General features: G+C 39.6%; 1 protein-coding gene across 3 annotated transcripts in view; it reads right to left on the minus strand.

Moving 5' to 3' along the window:
• Positions 1-1,009: 1,009 nt before the first annotated feature.
• The window catches only part of LOC137293891 (estrogen receptor-like), a 136,572-nt gene continuing 116,613 nt past the window's right edge, over positions 1,010-20,968 (minus strand). For all 3 annotated transcript variants that reach the window (XM_067824684.1, XM_067824683.1, XM_067824685.1), the window contains exons 5-11: positions 20,695-20,808; positions 20,173-20,286; positions 14,437-14,549; positions 13,909-14,089; positions 13,155-13,296; positions 11,828-11,958; positions 1,010-9,160 (exon numbers count right to left, since the gene is read on the minus strand). In XM_067824684.1, coding sequence (XP_067680785.1) covers positions 8,877-9,160; positions 11,828-11,958; positions 13,155-13,296; positions 13,909-14,089; positions 14,437-14,549; positions 20,173-20,286; positions 20,695-20,808 — 1,079 coding nt within the window. In that variant the 3' untranslated portion in view covers positions 1,010-8,876. The remainder of the gene's footprint in view (positions 9,161-11,827; positions 11,959-13,154; positions 13,297-13,908; positions 14,090-14,436; positions 14,550-20,172; positions 20,287-20,694; positions 20,809-20,968) is intronic.

The following is a 20,968-nucleotide window of genomic DNA, read 5'->3' on the forward strand; positions in this document are numbered from 1 at the left end:
TGTGGTGACTTGGTTATCACGTTATATCCCACTTGTGTAGATCGATGCTCATGCTGTTGATCACTGGATTGTCTGGTCCAGATTTGATTATTTACAGACTGCTGCTATATGGCAGGAATATTCCTAAGTGCAGCATAAAACTAAACCAACTCACTCATTTACATGTATTTGTTGTTTGATACTCGTGTGAAACTAACACACAGGTGTAAGAAGTGTCTCTACTATCAAGCAGAGGTCACGTCCATGCAGGATGGGTTCTGCTTTTACAGTGTCACACTTTGTCATTGTGATTTCACATGTAAAAATTGCAGTCTTAAATCAAATTATTTTTTGAGATTTTTGTGTGCATGGATAAATATGTACTTAAAGTTTCTTCTGTGGATGTACATATGAATGATGCGTTGATGCTACTGTACAGGGTATTGAGTGGAAGCAGTAAAGTAGTTTTGACAGTTCAGTTCTGCCATTGAAGAAACACCAAGATGTTGTTGGTAAATCAATTGCTCTTTGACACTGTTCTGGCTACCTCTTCTCGAAATGTTAGTAGCACTTTGAACTTCTTGAGTCCATTCTTCACACACTGGCTATGATCAAAGCTAAGCATTCTTAGGGCCGTTTCAGGAATAAAGGCCCTGGTCTGTGCAATTAATAGTTTCAAGTGTTGTTACCTATTTTGTTTGCCCATAATGTGTCCCACTTTGGTATAATGTTTGAATTCCCAGTTGTGATACTGCTGGAATATTGCTAAATGTGACACAAAACCATTCTCCTTCACGCAGATTCAGGTGCTAATAAGCTAACCTCACTTGTAGTGTATCCAGTAGTTCACAGCTGTGTTGAAACAAACTCCTGCAGATCTTTGTTCTTTCTGAATCTACAGTGTATCGATCTGTACACAACACTGTAAAAACAAACTCCTGCTGCAGCAGATCTTTCTAACCTCAGACTCTGTATCCGGGCGTCCAGTAGGTCTACTTCTGATGAGGAACAGCAACAACAAACATGGGAAGCAGTTTCATTAATTTTAATTTTACAGTCATTGTTACTGATAAAGATGAAATAAACTTGTACAACATGTTCGTAAGGGATTTAGTTTGATTTCAAGACATGTTTGAGAGGAAAAAAGACATTGATAGATCTGCAAATAAGATGTCCAGTCAGCTCAATGGTTGGTGCCGGTGGCCACTATCACTCATCCAGAAAGAATATAAGTCATTGCTGGCGACCACTATAAGATGTTCAGTCAGACCATAAGCTAACACTGATGGGCACTATAAGATGTTCAGTCAGACCATAAGCTAACACTGATGGGCACTGTAAGATGTTCAATCAGACCATTGGCTAACACTGATGGGCACTATAAGATGTTCAATCAGACCACTGGCTAACATTAATGGGCACTATAAGATGTTCAGTCAGACCCTTAGCTAGCTCTTATGGGCACTATAGGATGTTCAGTCAGACCATTAGCTAAGACTGACAGTCAATATAATATATTGACTGAACATTGTTTAGCACTGGCAGCCACCACAAGATGTCAAGTGAACACTGAATGGCACCAATGGCCACTGGAAGACATTAGTCCATGCCAGTGACCACTACATTTAAAATGACATTGATAGATCTGTCTATAAGACATCCAGTCTGACCATTTCTTGGTACCAGAGGCAAATACAAGGTTCACGTCCATAAGTGGATGGTGATGGCTGCTATAAGACGTCCAGTCTGACTGTAGGTTGGCACTAACAAATATTGCTACATGTCCAGTCTAATCGTTAGGTGGCACCGGCAACTATTACAAGACGTCCAGTTTGACCATATATTGAAGTGTCAGTTAATACAAGATGTCTGACTGTTAGTTGGCGCCAGCAGCTACATGATGTCCAATCTGACCGTTAGTTGGCGCCAGCAGCTACATGATGTCCAGTCTGACCGTTAGTTGGCGCCAGCAGCTACTACAAGATGTCCAGTCTGGTCAACAGCAAGGGAATGTAGCTGTTGCTGAGAAATACAATACCACACAACGAGCTACACCACAATAAGAGCAGCCCTGGGAGAGGGGTAAATGGCTGCCCTGACATGGGAGAGAGGAAGCTGCCTGACCCCCAAACTGATTGGTGGTGGGGGTAGTGTGAGGCAATCTTGTAGTCATGGCAACCTGTGCAGGCAGGAAAACAGGGTGCTCCACATGCAGGAAACTAGTGCTTCATGTGGTATGTAGAGTATAACTCGAGACGGACGAGATTCTGGTTATAATCACTAAAATCATGAGAGACCTCCATTTCAAATGCACATTTGAATGTGGCATCCTTGTATTCTGTACAAGCTTGATGATGTATGATTCTGTTTCATATTTATGGAGTCTATTCAAAACTACCATTAAAACACTGGGCCAAAAGTATGTGAAAATATGGTTTCAATAGTTAAAAAAGCCATGTTAAATGTCAATACTTTGATTTTTCTTTTTGTCTTCATATACATACACTCTTATAATTTAATGATTCCAATGTATAACTTCTCCAATCACCGACTTAGGTTTTAATCTGAAACAACTGATTTGTATCACAAATTCCAATTTTCTTCAGTGTCATTTATATCATAAAACACATTGATTTCTAAACAAGAAAATGCTAAATATGTTTGAAGATACAAGTGCAGTAAAATTTCACAGTAAATTTATTATAACTGCTTCCTGCCACTTTCACTGCCAACACCTGTTACCATGGTTACCAGACTGAAAACTATGGTGCCAGACGACAAAGCTAAGCTCTGTACATGGGTAGTATGTTCAATAACAGGGTACAACATTTCAAGTGTGACAGAGAAGAAAGTTGCATTGTCTAAGCAGTAAAATACATCAAGTGTTCTTCTGCCCTAGATCATATCTTTGGCAACCGGAACAACATGTCCTTCAAATGCCATTACACTGTGTATATATGTACAGAACATGGTAAAACCACATGCAGAGACATGTTATGAAAAAAGAACTGCACGTTGCACATTCTTGAAATGTAGTCTTTCAGTGATATTTTGAAAATATTTTACGAAAATAACGGTTACTGAATATCTAATAGGTTGACATTTGGACTGAGTAAAAAGTCAATATTTGTCACGAAGATATCACCTAGATTTTGGAAAACGTATATAAATAACTGCAAATGTATAAAATCTGATGAGATATTTTATTTATCAGGTAAATTAAAAAAAACCATGACCCATAATGAAAAGAGTTAAAAGAGATTTTCATCTCTTTGAAACCCTGCTTAACCACAAAATGAAACTGATGATAAAACCAAGGCCAAACAGCATGAATAAAAGACTGTTTGAGATGACCAGTCGATTCACCGTTACATCCTCACTGCAACCTAGGATATGAAGCGAGGCATAGTGAATAATGATAAGTCAGGATGTAGGGCCATATTTGAAGCTTGGCGATGATGATGCTACCTTTCCACAAGGTGGTTGTACACACGAGACCTCTGCTGGAACATAGGTCTAAGTCCTAGCATGGATGAACTTTTTGGAACATAGCCATATCATGCTAAAAACCAAGAAACAATATTTTTAAAACATCTCACAGTAACCATTGTAAAAAGCTAATAAAGCTGACCACAAAGCCTGATATTATTCTGAAACATTCCATCGACATTCAGTCCTGTTAGACAGGACAAAAGTTTAAAACTTGATGCCATGGCTTCACAATTTGCAGTCATTAAAAAATTATCCAATATTGTAATGTATCCCTTCAGCTTAACAAAAATATATAGTGTTGCTAGGCAACTGATGAGTTGATGACACAGGTATTGCTGGATACAAGATGTATTCTTGGGTAGCCTCATCTGCCATGTTTCAATGTTAATTATTTCATAATTCTCCAAACAGTTGTAAATGTGACTCTTCTGGCACAACTACTGTGTATAGTTCAACTTTAGTATTGTATCATTTCATAGAGTCACCTCCATAACAAAGTTTCATGTTTAGCTTTCTGTGTAAAAACTTGACCTACTACCATGGAAATGTTTACTTAAAGAAAACACAATTTTTTTCTACAAACTTAACATTCTCTAAATGAATAACAATAACAAGTCTTGCAATATTAAATAAAGAATTAATTTTTTAAAAAATCACCAATGCACATTCTGTTTAACAACAGGAAGTATAATACTTTTGAAATGCACAACTGTCAAAATTACAAAAGATAGAACATGTAATAAATTCCTCAAAAAATCATGAAAAAGGTGATGTAAATAAATGTCTACATCCAGAACACAAAATATTTCATATCCTTATGTTGTGATGATACAAACAGGCTCCATAACAAGCTATTTTCCTAACCACAAACCAAAGACAGTACACACCAAACAATGATCAGCATTACTAATAAATATGGCAGCATGGTTTGTATAAACTGAAATCAACTGAATTCATTCTTAAGTTAGTGAGAGCGGTACAGCGTTGTGTCCCCTACTTCACAGCCCAACAGTCACTATTGCTACTGCAAACATAATCACAATCCCACTAGATCTAGTGGTCTCCAATCAATACTAGACTCCTTATCATTATAAATAGGTTTCATCTAAACAGTTTCAAGGAAGTAAATATCACCCTCAATTTAAAGCCCAAAGATGATGCACGGGGAAGACTGCCTCCAGTGTATTCAGATTTGGAAGCGGAACAAGTTTCTCTTCAAATCGGAACATTGTCTATTCTAATTTGACATTAATTACTTCACTTCAAAAGAGGTAACAATGATCAGGTATAATAAAAAATTATCAAGAGACGTTTGCTAAATGTTCAAAATATGAACATGACTTTTACAAATCAAATCAAATCAAAAATGGGTGAAAAATTGCAGCACCTAGTGTTATCCAAATTCCTGGTGTTGATATATTCCTGGTGTTGATATATTAATCATATTCCAAACATCAAATGTAAGTTTGGAATTTTGACAATGTTTTATCAGTTCATACAATAACTGAAAACAATTTAACAATCTTCACAAATTTACCTTGAAAACACAACATGTATTTCTGCCCTAACAAAGTCAGAAAGGTTAAAAAAATTTCATCAAACACTTTATACAGTTAATGATGTAAGTACAGTTTCTAAAGTTTTGATATAGTCTGGACTAGTCACCACAAGTAGACCCCTTGACAGTCATCTCTGCCATGTGTCACTGTTAGGAACAATAAAAGTGGGCAAACAAACTCCCAAAACAACATCAGCACAGGGAGGAAGTGGGATTTCTAAATTGTATCTATGAAATACCATTATCCCAAGCTAAGGCAGTTAACTGACTACAGTCCAGTTTCCACCATACCAAACCTTGCTTGAACACTGTCGCTCAAGTGCCATCAGTGGCTATTACTAGGTACGTTACGTCTATGTCCATCCTGGAAATCAGATCCTCCTTTCATATTACCTGCATTTCTTTCAAAGAAAATGGCAGCACCTGCTCAAAACATTTGATCAACATTCAAGATCTGTATTACATCAAGAGCATCAAATTACTTGAGCACCTTGACTAAAAAGATTTGAAAAATATCTGACATCTCCCAGGTAAGGTGATTTTCCTACAATTGTCCAAAATTTATAGAACTACTACGAATTAGACATCCCTTTTGAATGTATTATGCAGACTTGGTTGTTAAAACGTAACTAAAATGTCCTGGCCTTGTTCTTTAAAGGTGGAAACTGGATCTTTTTTAGTGATTTATCTCCCTTACCATGTGAAAATGACAGAAAATGTATGTATTATAACACCTGGATGCACATGCTTACATAGTTACATATTTTGCAGCTGGTGTGTGAACATCCCCTAGTTGAGAGCGGGACAACACTTCTCTCTATAGCACTATACGAATAAGTCGCTGGAAAGCACTTTTGTCTTCAATGGATTACTTGATTTCAACGCATATCACTCGTTCCCATGTGCCATTTATTTTCAGTAACAGTAAATGTGGCCATTCTACCTGACACCTAATACTGCCAAAGATATTGTAAACTCTACCGGCCTTAAATAGATAGATCATTAATCACTTCTCCATTTTCTTTGGCAAGACAATCAATGTTTGATTAATATCTCCATGTTCTTGCTTTCCTACAGACAACCACAGTAGGTTTCATGAAACAGTGATAATCATCACAAAATGTGATAGTCATCACAAAACAAACATGCAAATATATTTTCCAAGCAACTCGTCTACTACTCTGGACAAATGTTTGTGTGCATGAGGGTCAGGTTTACCAGCAAACTTGGCACTTGACTAACACCAGGGCCTCTATTTGAGCTCAGGACACATCAGTGTTAAATGCATCCTCTATCTCCAGGACAAGCATCTGCAGTGAATAACCACTGGATCGGTTTTCATGGTTCCAAAATTCCAAATTACCTGCCCACGAGTTTCACTTTCAGTAACATTTTACAGACCAAACAAACAAACATTGGTCAAAGGGAAAGGAAAACCAGTTCAAATGGAGTAAGTGAGTTTAGTTTAATGCCAGTGTTAGCAATATTCCAGCAATTTCATGGCAGGGGAGTTTTAATGGACATGAAGACATTTATGAGGACAACTGCATCTGTCAGTTTTTTAATGTTGAATTTCTTGCAAACTCAGTCATAAGTTAGATAGTATTGCCACCCCAATATTGAGACTAGTTTGCAACATGCTTTCTGATTGGTCCTTTGGACCTGTTATCACATCCAATCACATTGGCAAATGGAAATCCAGGGGAGGTAATCTGAGACTGTAAGAACCACAGGAATGGATCCATGAGTTAGCATACGTTTCTCACAATGCATGCCCTTGAGGATCTGTTACATGGTGTATTGCTACTTTCTGCGTTTGCAAGGAGCACATTGTGATGTCGGAAATATATCAGTAAAACGCTAGGCCAATCTTTTCTTCAAACCTTCATCAACATCAGCGAAAACTTCTTAACATCAAAATTTAGTGAGATTCATTTGAAACACTTCTGAACTTTTTACACACATGAAAAAGATCAGACAGCATCTTAAATGCTTCAAATACAAATTAAAATGTATTTGTAAACAGCTACTTTGGGTGTAATATATTACAATTCTTTACTGCCTTCGATGACACTTGCCTGTGATCACGTATTGATAAAAGATTGGCCTGATGATGATACTGACTGTACATATGCAAGATGCTGCTCGACCCAACAAGTCCTATCATCCACTCAGAAGCTGCACATGATACTTTCCTTAAACCATATCTTACATCATCAGAACCTCTTGTTTAACCACCAAAGTTTTAACTTGGATAAAAACATTTGGTTACACATGTATTATTTGTCCTCACATTATTTCAATCAATGAATGGCGAATCTCCACTAATTGTTAGAAGCAGTCATCATGAGAGTAATACCACCACATAATATAAAGTGAGCGAGAAGCAAGTAGCACCTCAAAATCAGCACCCTCATCAGCATGGATGTACAGACACACAGACAGGTTAAAGTTCACTATGTATACACATAGCATAGTCCTGATGCACACAGAATAAGGGACATCACTCTGATTACCCTGTATATACCATCAAAAAGAAGTTAACGAACAACTAATTCTTCGTATACAAAATTTAATCTATCACAGATTAAATGTGGCAAAAAACAGTGGATGTCCGTTAACTTCATTTGAGTAATATATAAAAGTTACTAAATGTATCTACTTTAAGGTCCTTACTTTTAAATAGTTTCTCTTGAATTCTTCATAGAAAAATAGTTATTAAATAGTTTCTGTTCATCCATCTACTGGTGAACACTACACTATTAGCGACCTTGAAGGTCATTACTGTATGTATTAGATACATACTGGTGACCTTTGAACTGTCTGTTTGTCTGTACACACTAGGGGCAGCAAAGTCTGTCGGCTGCGATACCATATGATTATTCTAGTAATAAGTTGGTAGTGTATCTCAACTGTATAAATCCATTCAATAGTTTTTGTACTTTAACAAGCAATACTGATGTTACCATAATTATTCAAACTGAGACAACAGTGAAATATTCCATCAAAGCAGAATTTTCCACACCAATAATGAAAAGATCAGACTGTTCTCCCAGTAATAATTTCCACCTTCCTATATTATGCGCATATATGAAAGATAAATTATTTTCTGTCTGAATTACTAGAATAATTATGGTACTTAAAATGGTGGGATAGCGACACAAAGGTGATCGGCCATGATGGGGAACATTGAGGAGGGTGTAACAATTTATGTGCTTACATCACGTCTAGATGTTGATCCTTATCATACAAACAGCTTTATACATATATTATATTGTCACTTGGTGACATTTCTAGAACAAGACAGCACAATACAAGAAATATTAAATGCATGATGGCAGGTGGTTGATGAGGAGACTGTGGTCATGAAGTCATGTGAAGATGACGTGATGATGATGATCATGAATGCATAGGAGATGCAAGAGGAGCACTTGGAGGCCCTCGAAACATGGAACTAACAAGCACATTGATGACATGTCGCAGAAGTGAAGCTTACAGCCAGATTATACACAACAAGTTCAATAACACGGAAGGCAGGCAGGGACGAGCGCCTCCTACGATTCCCGCACAACACAGCGTAGTATTAACAGTGCACTTGGTGCCATATGCTAAACAATATCATTACCTCGAAAAAAAAAATCACATTATTACTTAAAAATAGAAGTTGTCCACTCTCCATTGAACTGTAGCAGAGTCACTATCATACAAAACTTTATCACTGATATTAGCTTGCTCTTTGGATCAAGATGCACTTTATCACACACTCCCAGGATGCATTTCAGCTACATTCCCATAATGCATCACTAGTGTGGCTAGGAGGAAGTGACCGCATCACATTCTACATGCATCAGTCAAGTTGTTCCAGTTCTTGCTTCCTCTCTGCTGTGGAATTGTGGGCCTCGAGCATCTCGGTGAGAAGATCACAGAAAGTAACGCAGCCCTCTCGCTTCAGCTGCTGGAAGCACGCGATGCCGCGCTCGCCCGCCTGGCGGATGTGGGTAAGGAGCAGCAACATGGAGGCGAAGTGCTGGACATCGTCTGCGTGGTATTTCTGCACAACCTCCATCAAAGCCCCTACAATCAGTTGACGCATTTCTTGGATCTTGCTGAAACTCGCCAACCGTCGCACTTCTGCAGAGTGGATACACAAAATATTTCAAAGTGTAACAACAGATCAAAATCCGAAAGAATACCCAAACTAAAAGTAGAAAGTATTTAGAAAAGAGCCATTGATTAAACAATATCTGATGCTGTGTGTTGTAATTATGCACATTCTTGGTTGAAGTCATTTCCTTATATTATAATTGAACTAAGTTGGTTTGCATTAAGTTGAAAACTAGTACTTGGTTGTTGGCAATTGTCTATGTCAGTGTTGTACTGACCTGCATTGACTAATACTGTATCTAGGCTATGCAACAATGTACAGACCTGCATTGACTAATACTGTAGCTAGACCGTGCAACAATGTATGGACCTGCACTGATGAATACTGTATCTAGACTGTGAAACAATGTACAGACCTGCATTGACTAATACTGTAGCTAGACCGTGCAACAATGTATGGACCTGCACTGATGAATACTGTATCTAGACTGTGAAACAATGTACAGACATGCACTGACTAATACCGTAGCTAGACCGTGCAACAATGTATGGACCTGCATTGACTAATACTGTATCTTCACTGTGCAACAATGTAGAGACCTGCACTGACTAATACTGTAGCTAGACTGTGCAACAACATACTGACCTGCATTGACTAATACTGTAGCTAGACCGTCCAACAATGTATGGACCTGCATTGACTAATACTGTATCTTCACTGTGCAACAATGTAGAGACCTGCACTGACTAACACTGTAGCTAGACTGTGCAACAACATACTGACCTGCACTGACTAATACTGTATCTAGACTGCGCAACAATGTATGGACCTGCACTGACTAGTAGCTAGACTGTGCAACAACATACTGACTGCACTGACTAATACTGTATCTAGACTGCGCAACAATGTACTGACCTGCACTGACTAACACTGTAGCTAGACTGTGCAACAACATACTGACCTGCATTGACTAATACTGTAGCTAGACTGTGCAACAATATACTGACCTGCGCTGACTAATACTGTAGCTAGACTGTGCAACAATGTGCAGCCCTGCACTGACTAATACTGTAGCCAGACTGTGCAACAACATACTGACCTGCATTGACTAATACTGTAGCTAGACTGTGCAACAATGTACTGACCTGCACTGACTAACACTGTAGCCAGACTGTGCAACAACATACTGACCTGCATTGACTAATACTGTAGCTAGACTGTGCAACTATGTACTGACCTACACTGACTAATACTGAAGCTAGACTGTGCAACAACATACTGACCTGCATTGACTAATACTGTAGCTAGACTGTGCAACAATGTACTGACCTGCACTGACTAACACTGTAGCCAGACTGTGCAACAACATACTGACCTGCATTGACTAATACTGTAGCTAGACTGTGCAACTATGTACTGACCTGCACTGACTAACACTGTAGCTAGACTGTGCAACAACATACTGACCTGCATTGACTAATACTGTAGCTAGACTGTGCAACAATATACTGACCTGCGCTGACTAATACTGTAGCTAGACTGTGCAACAATGTGCAGCCCTGCACTGACTAATACTGTAGCCAGACTGTGCAACAACATACTGACCTGCGCTGACTAATACTGTAGCTAGACTGTGCAACAATGTGCAGCCCTGCACTGACTAATACTGTAGCCAGACTGTGCAACAACATACTGACCTGCATTGACTAATACTGTAGCTAGACTGTGCAACAATGTACTGACCTGCACTGACTAACACTGTAGCCAGACTGTGCAACAACATACTGACCTGCATTGACTAATACTGTAGCTAGACTGTGCAACTATGTACTGACCTACACTGACTAATACTGAAGCTAGACTGTGCAACAACATACTGACCTGCATTGACTAATACTGTAGCTAGACTGTGCAACAATATACTGACCTGCGCTGACTAATACTGTAGCTAGACTGTGCAACAATGTGCAGACCTGCACTGACTAACACTGTAGCTAGACTGTGCAACAACATACAGACCTGCACTGACTAATACTGTATCTAGACTGCGCAACAATGTATGGACCTGCACTGACTAGTAGCTAGACTGTGCAACAACATACTGACTGCACTGACTAATACTGTAGCTAGACTGCGCAACAATGTACTGACCTGCACTGACTAACACTGTAGCTAGACTGTGCAACAACATACTGACCTGCATTGACTAATACTGTAGCTAGACTGTGCAACAATATACTGACCTGCGCTGACTAATACTGTAGCTAGACTGTGCAACAATGTGCAGACCTGCACTGACTAGTACTGTAGCCAGACTGTGCAACAACATACTGACCTGCATTGACTAATACTGTAGCTAGACCGTGCAACAATGTACTGACCAATACAGTAGGTAGACTATGCAACAATGTACTGACCTGCATTGACTAACACTGTATCTAGACTATGCAACAATGTATGGACCTGCCCTGACTAATACTGTAGCTAGACTATGCAACAATGTATGGACCTGCACTGATGAATACTGTAGCTAGACTGTGCAACAATGTACTGACCTGCATTGACTAACACTGTATCTAGACTATGCAACAATGTATGGACCTGCACTGACTAATACTGTAGCTAGACTATGCAACAATGTATGGACCTGCACTGACTAATACTGTATCTAGACTGAGTAACAATGTACTGACCTGCATTGACTAATACTGTAGCTTGGAGTAGCAGCAGCTCCTCTTTGCCTACACTATATTGCACCATCTGCTCAGACACTGCAGCCACCTGCTCCAGGATCTCGGTCATTCCTGTGATGTTCCAGTGGTGGCTGCAACATGAAAACTGCATTAGTCTTCCACCTCTCATCAGGTAACACTCAACAACCATGTGTTACAGGTAACACTCAACAACCATGTGTTACAGGTAGCACTCATCAAGCACATGTTACAGGTATCACTCATCAAGCATGTGTTTCAGATAACACTCATCAACCATGTGTTTCAGGTAACACTCATCAACCACATGTTACAGGTAACACTCATCAACCATGTGTTGCAGGTAACACTCATAAAAAATGTGTGCAAGTAACACTCATCAACCGCATGCTACAGCTAACACTCATCAACCACAAGTTCCAGGTAACACTCAACCATGTGTTGCAGGTAACATTCATCAACCACATCTTGCAGGTAACACTCATCAACCACATGTTACAGGTAACACTCATCAACCATGTGTTGCAGGTAACATTAATCAACCACATGTTACAGGTAACACTCATCAACCAAGTGTTACAGGTAACACTCATCAACCACATCCTGCAGGTAACACTCATCAACAATGTGTTTCAGGTAACACTCATCAAAAATGTGTGCAGGTAACACTCATCAACTGCATGCTACAGGTAACACTCATCAACCACAAGTTGCAGGTAACACTCATCAACCATGTGTTTCAGGTAACACCCATCGACCACATGTTACAGGTAACACTCATCAACCATGTGTTGCAGGTAACACTCATCAACCACATGTTACAGGTAACACTTATCAACCAAGTGTTACAGGTAACACTCATCAACCACATCTTGCAGGTAACACTCATCAACAATGTGTTTCAGGTAACACTCATCAACCACATGTTACAGGTAACACTCATCAACCATGTGTTGCAGGTAACATTCATCAACCACATGTTACAGGTAACACTCATCAACTGCATGCTACAGGTACCACTCATCAACCACATGTTACAGGTAACACTCATCAACCACATGTTACAGGTAACACTCATCAACCATGTGTTACAGGTAACACTCATCAACCACATGTTACAGGTAACACTCATCGACCATGTGTTACAGGTAACACTCATCAAGTGTCATTCACGTATTAGCTTTTAACTTTATGACTGAGGTTACACACTTTAACTACTTGATTCAAGCAGCACCCTTTAATTACTTGAATCAAGTAACACTCTTTAACCAAGTCACAACTACAAAACTACACTTGTGAAGTTACTGACCGGTCTAAATGGAAGTCTGGGGCAAACACCAGCCTCTTGCCCTCGTGGTCCATTGATCGAAATGCACAGTTAAGAAGCAGCAGCTCCATCCAACAGCACTCAATGAGGTGCACTTGGTCACTCAGGGACAGGTCTGTGTAGCCTGAAGTCACACAACACACCTGTAGCAAGTACTAGAAACCAACAAACACAACCAATAATAGCAACATTGGGACCAAAACTCATACACTGATGTTTGGTTTTACGCTGCCTTTAGCAATATTCCAGTGGCAGGGAACAACAGAAATGAGCTTCACACACTGTGGGGATTCGCACCCAGGTCTTTGGCATAATGAAACAACACTTTAACAACTAGGCCACCCCACCCTAAAAATCACACAAGTGATCATACCAAAATTAATGGTTTTAAGTGACACAACACACAAATACGAGCCACAGATTCCAAATTCACGCAAGTCGAGCATAAAAACTCTGGGTCTGTAAGTCTCTCATTAAGTATCATCATGTCCTGAAGATACCTACTACATTGTGTGGACCTAATTTTTCCTAGAACATTTTCTTGCTGACAGAAAGAAATCTGAAAATCCATCTCCATTTCTGTGTTCATTATGTATCAGTAAACATTATCACAAATAATACATAACATTAGTCTTGTCAACACTAAAAACTTGTAGTGCATAGAGAATGTTTATCTAGAAAACAATACAGATAAGACTGCTATATATCTAATACACCCAGTTTGACAGTGTTCTACCTGGGACGTGCTTAGCCCAGTTGATCAAGTAGACTAGTTCTCTGTCCGCCAGCTTCACCAATGTGTTTAGTAGATGGATGCGAGTGGGTGGCAAGTTGTGGTTGTGGTAACTCTCCAACACGGGGAGGTCGGCCTTCTGCAGTGCCTCTAGAATCATGTGACACCGAGACCGCTTGGCACACTAACACAAAAAAATTACACAAATTAATTGTCTGGACATATAGTAAAAGCTGGAACATTTCAACAAATAACACACAATCCTAATATCAACAGCACCATTAACAACAGAGAAACACACATCCTAAAGAAATATTGTGCATTATCAAGTTTGAATATTTGGTCAAATGCAGTTTAATCCATGAAAGGGAACGTTACAAAAAGTAACAAAAATTAGTTGCGTAGCAGTCCCAGTGGGTTAACATATGTGTTTGACGATGCATGACAGCAAACCATGTCTTATATAATCCATTAAATAGTCATCTCAACTACTGGAGCCTGAAGTCTGCTGTACCAGACAAAACATCTTACCTTGGCCGATCCTCCGCTGGTGGAATTGATGGCAGCATCGGTAGAGTCAGCACGACAACGTTTCCCCTTCCCCGCACTTCCTCCGCTGCTCTTCCTTTCTTTGCGCTGACTCCCTGAGAGTTAAAGACAATGTTCAGTGGACGTTATACTGATAACTGTCAACAGAAGGGCACACATCATGTTCCTAGTCAATTCCCAAAGATACTTTCGCACAGACTGAATCTTAATTTATGACAGTCCAAGCCCTACAGTAGCTTTGAGGAACTTGACTGTAGTCTCCATTCTTTATTGTACACTAAAAGTCACTGTGTTCTCTAATCTGACTGGATGAAAAATATGATCGAATGATATACGATTCCCAGACATTGCATGACTATTCTGGCGGATTGACACATACAAATATTGCAAACAACCGTAATTTAGCGTCATCAGCAGGGGTGACGTAAAAACACATCATATTGTGACATAAAGTCTGAACGACGTCACAAATAAACAGCTCGAGATGCTACCATGGGAACCAGCTGAAATGGCCAGCTGATGACACTTCACTGCTGTACCTGTACTCAATGTCAATGAGTGCAGACAGTAAAACCCATGTGGGCCTTTTGGTTTCCTTTAGTGTTTACAATGTCTGTAAACATGTTGGCCAATTTCTGGGTGTGTCAATCATACTAGTCATGAATAAGGTTTGAATTTAAATTCACATCAGGTACTTAAGCTGAATCTCAAATATGTTGGGCCATAAGTGACTGAAGAGCTGCATTGTAGCTAAAAGCTGAGGAGTTGCCCACTGACTCATACCTCACCAATAGAAAACTTTCCAGGGAGACAAGTACAGAAATAATCTTGTGGGAAATACTGTCAAAATGTAACAAGACTGAAGCATGTTAAAGGTTTCATCTCATACAATTTAACATCACTTGTCTACTTTTTGAATTCATGCATGACTTGGGAAGTGAACCGTCAACTCTTTCCAGTGAAATGAACAGGTAAACACCACACCTGAATATACTGTGGAACAAGACCTATTTGGGAATCAAAAAGGCTCAAACAGATTATCAGCTGAAGGAAAATTCATCTGTTGAACACTAAACTTTATCCAGGTTCTCATATGAAGCATAAAATGTCTGCAAAATACAAAAACTCATTTGAAGACTTGCAACACAAAAATTAATAAAAAAGATTTCCAGTTGGAGCAAGGCTTGACTGTGAAACTCATATCTTTATATGGTCGAGTCATTTTATGAGGAAAAAATAGGTATGATGGAGACTAAATGTAGGTATAGTTGGGATTAAACACTGTTATAATATGGACTAAACAAAGGTATAGTGGGGATTAAACAGTTCTAATTTGGAATAACAGGTATAATGGGGACTAAACAAAGGTATAATGGGGAATAACATTGGAATATTGGGGAATACTATGGGTATAATTGGGACTAATCATAAGTATAATGGGGGACTAAACGTATATAATGGGGAATAAAAGGTATAACGGGGATTAAACAAAGGTATAATGGGGACTCAACAAAGGTATGACGGGGATTAAACATGGCCCAAATAGGGAATAACATAAGTACAATGGATAAAAACAGAGGTATAATGGGAAAACAGGTATGATGGAGACTAAACAAAGGTTAAATGGGTATTAAACAAGGGTATAATAGGGAATAAACATAGGTATAGCGGGGAATAAAGCAAGTATAATGGGGAATAAACATAGGCATAATAGGGACTAAGCAAAGGTATGATGGAGACTATACATAGGTATAATAGGGAATAACCTAGGAATATTGGGGACTAACATAGGAATTACGTGAATAACATCATTTAAAGGTAAGTACCCAGTAATGACTTCTTGTTGCAAGTATTTCCTGTAAAACTGAGAATGCTAATCTGAAACCTCCCTTAAAAAAGATTGCACCAAAGCTTGATAAACATATACATGTACAAGTATGTTCACCCTTGCTCATTCAGCCCTAAAGCCTCATATGCCAGAGAACTGGGAACGCTTCAGCATAATCCTGACAAATTGGAACAACTGTGCCCTCTGACTCAACTCTTTGTTGGTGCCACTAATTCACCATATTGTCCTCACTTCCATCCAGGTAATAACGTCCCACAGTCTTTGTGCCCCAGAACCCTACCTCCTCCCACCATATCAGGTGACTCTGGCATCACACCTTCCACAAGCAACACAAATCCACAAACAATAATGAACTTCCATCCCAAGTAGACAGTGTAATCAAAACCCTTTTAGAAAATGTTCATAGTTTAGGCACTGGTCATTTATTATAGGGGTGTGGGGGCCAAAAGAAATTAGTTGGAGTGGGGACAAAATGGCATTTGGTAGAGGAAGGTAAAAAACTATAGTAAACATTGGAAACATTTGTCATTTTACAGTTATAAAGAAACTTTTGCATTTTGTGTTTTTTATGGATGGTGGTGACATGGAAAACGTACAAGAATATGTGAAGGAATAAAATAATATCACAAACATTGCTGGGGAAGGTAAATGTTTTCAGTTTCGGAACTGTCAACCCTGTAGTTTGTGAGTGTTACCGAATAGAAACTCAGTTCAAGTGTACATGTATATGGGTGTATCTCCAACATTTCAAAGCACTTCAGTATCAGAGTGAAATCAAAGCACAGCCTCTTTAGGCATGTAATTCTGGGGCTGACACTGATAAAGATCTGAACTATTCTACAATTCTATTCAAAACAGTCCTTAAACATTACCTGCGAAACAACACCCGATTGACTGTGCCTCAGGGACATGGCAGACAGACAAGGATATTGCTGTACATACACTACACTACATAAACATCATCTGAATAGGCACTTCCAGCAGTTTTCAAAGAGAGATGAGGGACTGCCATTGATGCTAAATTGAATAATTATTTAGAATAAATTGAAGTATTTTTTTAATAATTAAATTTATAGATTGACCTCATCACAGTACATGCCCCAGCTTCACTAATTTGTTCACAGTGCTGGATCATCACATGCCACTGTTAATAAACCCAAATGAGTGAGTTTCACACTTCTATTAGCAATATTCCAACAAATACACCAGGAATGGGCTTCACACATTGTACCCATGTGGGGAATAAAACCCTGGTCTTTGGCTTCATGAGTGAACACTTTAACTACTAGGCTACCTCACCACACTTAAATCCAAGTGCTTGACACTAATACAGATGAATTTACAAGCATGATAAGCCATCAAGTTGTCACAGAACCTAGCTTCCAAATTTTGTCAGTAACTTCATCCCACAATCTGGATGTCATTAATGTCCCAAGCAATGTCATACTTGTAAAAATCATAATCTGTTTTCTTAAATTGACAAAAATCTCTCACACTATTGTTTCAGTTGATATGTATCTAACTTCTCATACAGTTGCTTGTTTCTGTCCTGATCAGATGAATTTTACTTCAAAGCCTACATTATTGTTTCATTAATGTTATCAGCCCAAACGCAGCTGAATACCTTTTACTCCCAGAATGGTTTAGTCCATACCAATAGAGAATATCTGAAAATAACGCTGAAACTCAAAGGAGGCTTCTCGCCAAACTTGAAGTATTTATCCAAATTTATCAAGAATACTTGTGTGAACTGTATAACACGTACAGAGGACTTTGAAATAAAAAGTGTTCATTCATAGAATCCTTTGTTAGTATCTCCTTCAATGAATATGAGCTGCAGTCACGCTTAATGTCTCTCATAATGGCTGTCATATTTCATCACGTCTGCTGCAGGTTTACAGATAAAACAAAGAAGTCCTCCATCATTGTGGCTTCAAGAACGTCAGAATGAAGATAATTTCTATAACCCAGACAAAATGTGTCTACAATGAGGACCAAATTAGTTTGTTTTATCCGACTGAGTAGCTGTGATTACTGAAGAGGAGAGACTGTCTCGCCTGGGCCATCTATCAGTGAATGGCTTCAGGCTTGAGTCGGCCAGGCAGAGCCATCGCAGTCACTGAAGCGTGACCAGTCTGTCACCGGGAAGCCATTGCATCATAATAATGATGGCTGTTTACCAAATATTGATCCTGTCCCAGTCTGCCGACAGTTATTTATATCGTGTCGAGACAGGGAAAGTAGGTCAGTGCTGTGTGTTGTATGCTAGCGGAATAGTACTAGGCTCATATACCAGGAAAGCTTCCTGTTTGACAACATGATCAGCTGTACTACTCGTGTGTCTCAAGTGACGGCCATCTCAAGTGACTGGGGCAAGCACAGTCAGACACATAAAATCCAGGTGACCTAACATGTCACTGATGTCAGTCTCGATCAGTGGACCAGTTATGCTACAGGTACTGCTGACTGTCTCAAGTGACTGGGGCAGGTACAGTCAGACACACAAGATCCAGGTGACCTAGCATCCGTCACTGATGTCAGTCTCAATCAATCAGTGGATCAGGTGCGTCTCAGGTACTGACGACCGTCTCAAGTGACTGGTGCGGGTACAGTCAGACACACAACATCTGGTGACCTTGCATAACGTACATCACTGATGTCAGTCTCAAGCACAGGACAAGGTGCACCTGAGTAATAAATGCAAATCTTTCTTGCCAATATGTCGGAGTTAAATGTGCTCCTGCATTACCCTCATCCTATATTCACTGCATTGTGTATCTTGTTACCTTCATGTGTCCACTGCACTGTCCATTTTTTTCCTAGCTGCATACAAACAACCAGAAGAGTAAAAGCATCTGGCTTGACTCAATAGCTGAGAGTTTATCATATATATGTATATACGTCTGTCAGATATATATCTGTGAGGCTGGCTTCAACCCCTGTATATACGTCTGTCAGATATATATCTGTGAAACTGGCTTCAACCCCTGTATATACGTCTGTCAGATATATATCGGTGAGGCTGGCTTCAACCCCTGTATATACGTCTGTCAGATATATATCTGTGAAACTGGCTTCAACCCCTGTATATACGTCTGTCAGATATATATCTGTGAAACTGGCTTCAACCCCTGTATATACGTCTGTCAGATACATATCTGTGAAACTGACTTCAACCCCTGTATATACGTCTGTCAGATATATATCTGTGAGGCTGGCTTCAACCCCTGTATATACGTCTGTCAGATATATATCTGTGAGGCTGGCTTCAACCCCTGTATCTACGTCTGTCAGATATATATCTGTGAGGCTGACTTCAACCCCTGTATATATGTCTGTCAGATATATATCTGTGAAACTGGCTTCAACCCCTGTATATACTTCTGTTAGATATATATCTGTGAAACTGGCTTCAACCCCTGTATATACGTCTGTCAGATATATATCTGTGAGACTGGCTTCAATCAATGTGCAACAGCTAGGCTTCAATAAATGTGGTACAAAGAGGCTTAAATACATGTGCAGCAGTGGGGCCTCAATCAGTGTGCAATTGTGGGGCCTCAATCAATGTGCAACAGGAGGCAGTGAGGCCTCAATCAATGTGCAACAGTGATACCACAGTAAGTGTGCAACAACGAAGCTTTTAATCAATGTGCAACAGTGGGGCCTCAATCAGGGTGCTAAAGCAAGGCCTCAACCAATGTACAACATTGAGCCTTTCAGTGTGTCTTCAACCATTACTAAGTACTAGTTAAACCTCAAACACTACACTGTTTCAAGATGCAGAACCTTGAATTAATGGTCAAGTCTGCCCCAGTTATGTAAATCTATAGAGTATAAAGGTTTGCAGTAGTAAAGGCTTTTCATACCTTTGTTCATGCCAACTTCATAACATTTGCGGAGACGGCATGCCTGGCAGCTCTTCCGACGATGTTTGTCAATTGTACAGTTGTTAGTTGCTGGACATACATAGTCCACGGGACCTGCAACATAAACAAAACAGAGTTGATAATCATCTTACAGTCTCAACATCAATTCTATTATATATTCTCTGCATCTCAGCTGCAACACCAAAGATTGGTAGGCCACATTCCTAGCAGGTGTATCAGGCAGGCCTTAACATCTGGGTTATCAGGGATGTCTCAACCCTGTGTGTCAGGGAGACGCCAAATCCTTTGTGTCAGTCCGTCTCAACCCCTGTGTGTCAGGGAGTTCCGGAAACATGACGAGGAACCCTAAATACCAGAAATTCAATTAACAAGGTTGCCGGACAACAGTCCAAAATGTCACATCTTACAACTGGCATAGAATGCTTGGGACCACTTCTGAGCCGGAACCCTCCAGGAGCAGACCAGTAAAGAGGTTAGAATACTAAATGCCTTGATGTTTACCTTGTATGCTTCGTTTGAAGAAAGCCTTACAGCCTTCGCAGGACCAGACACCGTAGTGGAAGCCGGATGCATTGTCATTACACACCTGGCACAACTTGGTGGATGTCCCACTCACTGCAGCACAAGAACACACACAGTTAATTACTGGAGAATATACTGCACACAGCCATCAACAACTGTATAATTACATACAATCGGATACAATGACAATTGTACAAGAGGACATATCATAACACTACAGCTGGATGTATGCAAATCTCTTCAGAACACAGAA

The sequence above is a fragment of the Haliotis asinina genome, chromosome 8, assembly GCF_037392515.1.
Source record: "Haliotis asinina isolate JCU_RB_2024 chromosome 8, JCU_Hal_asi_v2, whole genome shotgun sequence".
Lineage (NCBI taxonomy): Eukaryota > Metazoa > Mollusca > Gastropoda > Lepetellida > Haliotidae > Haliotis > Haliotis asinina.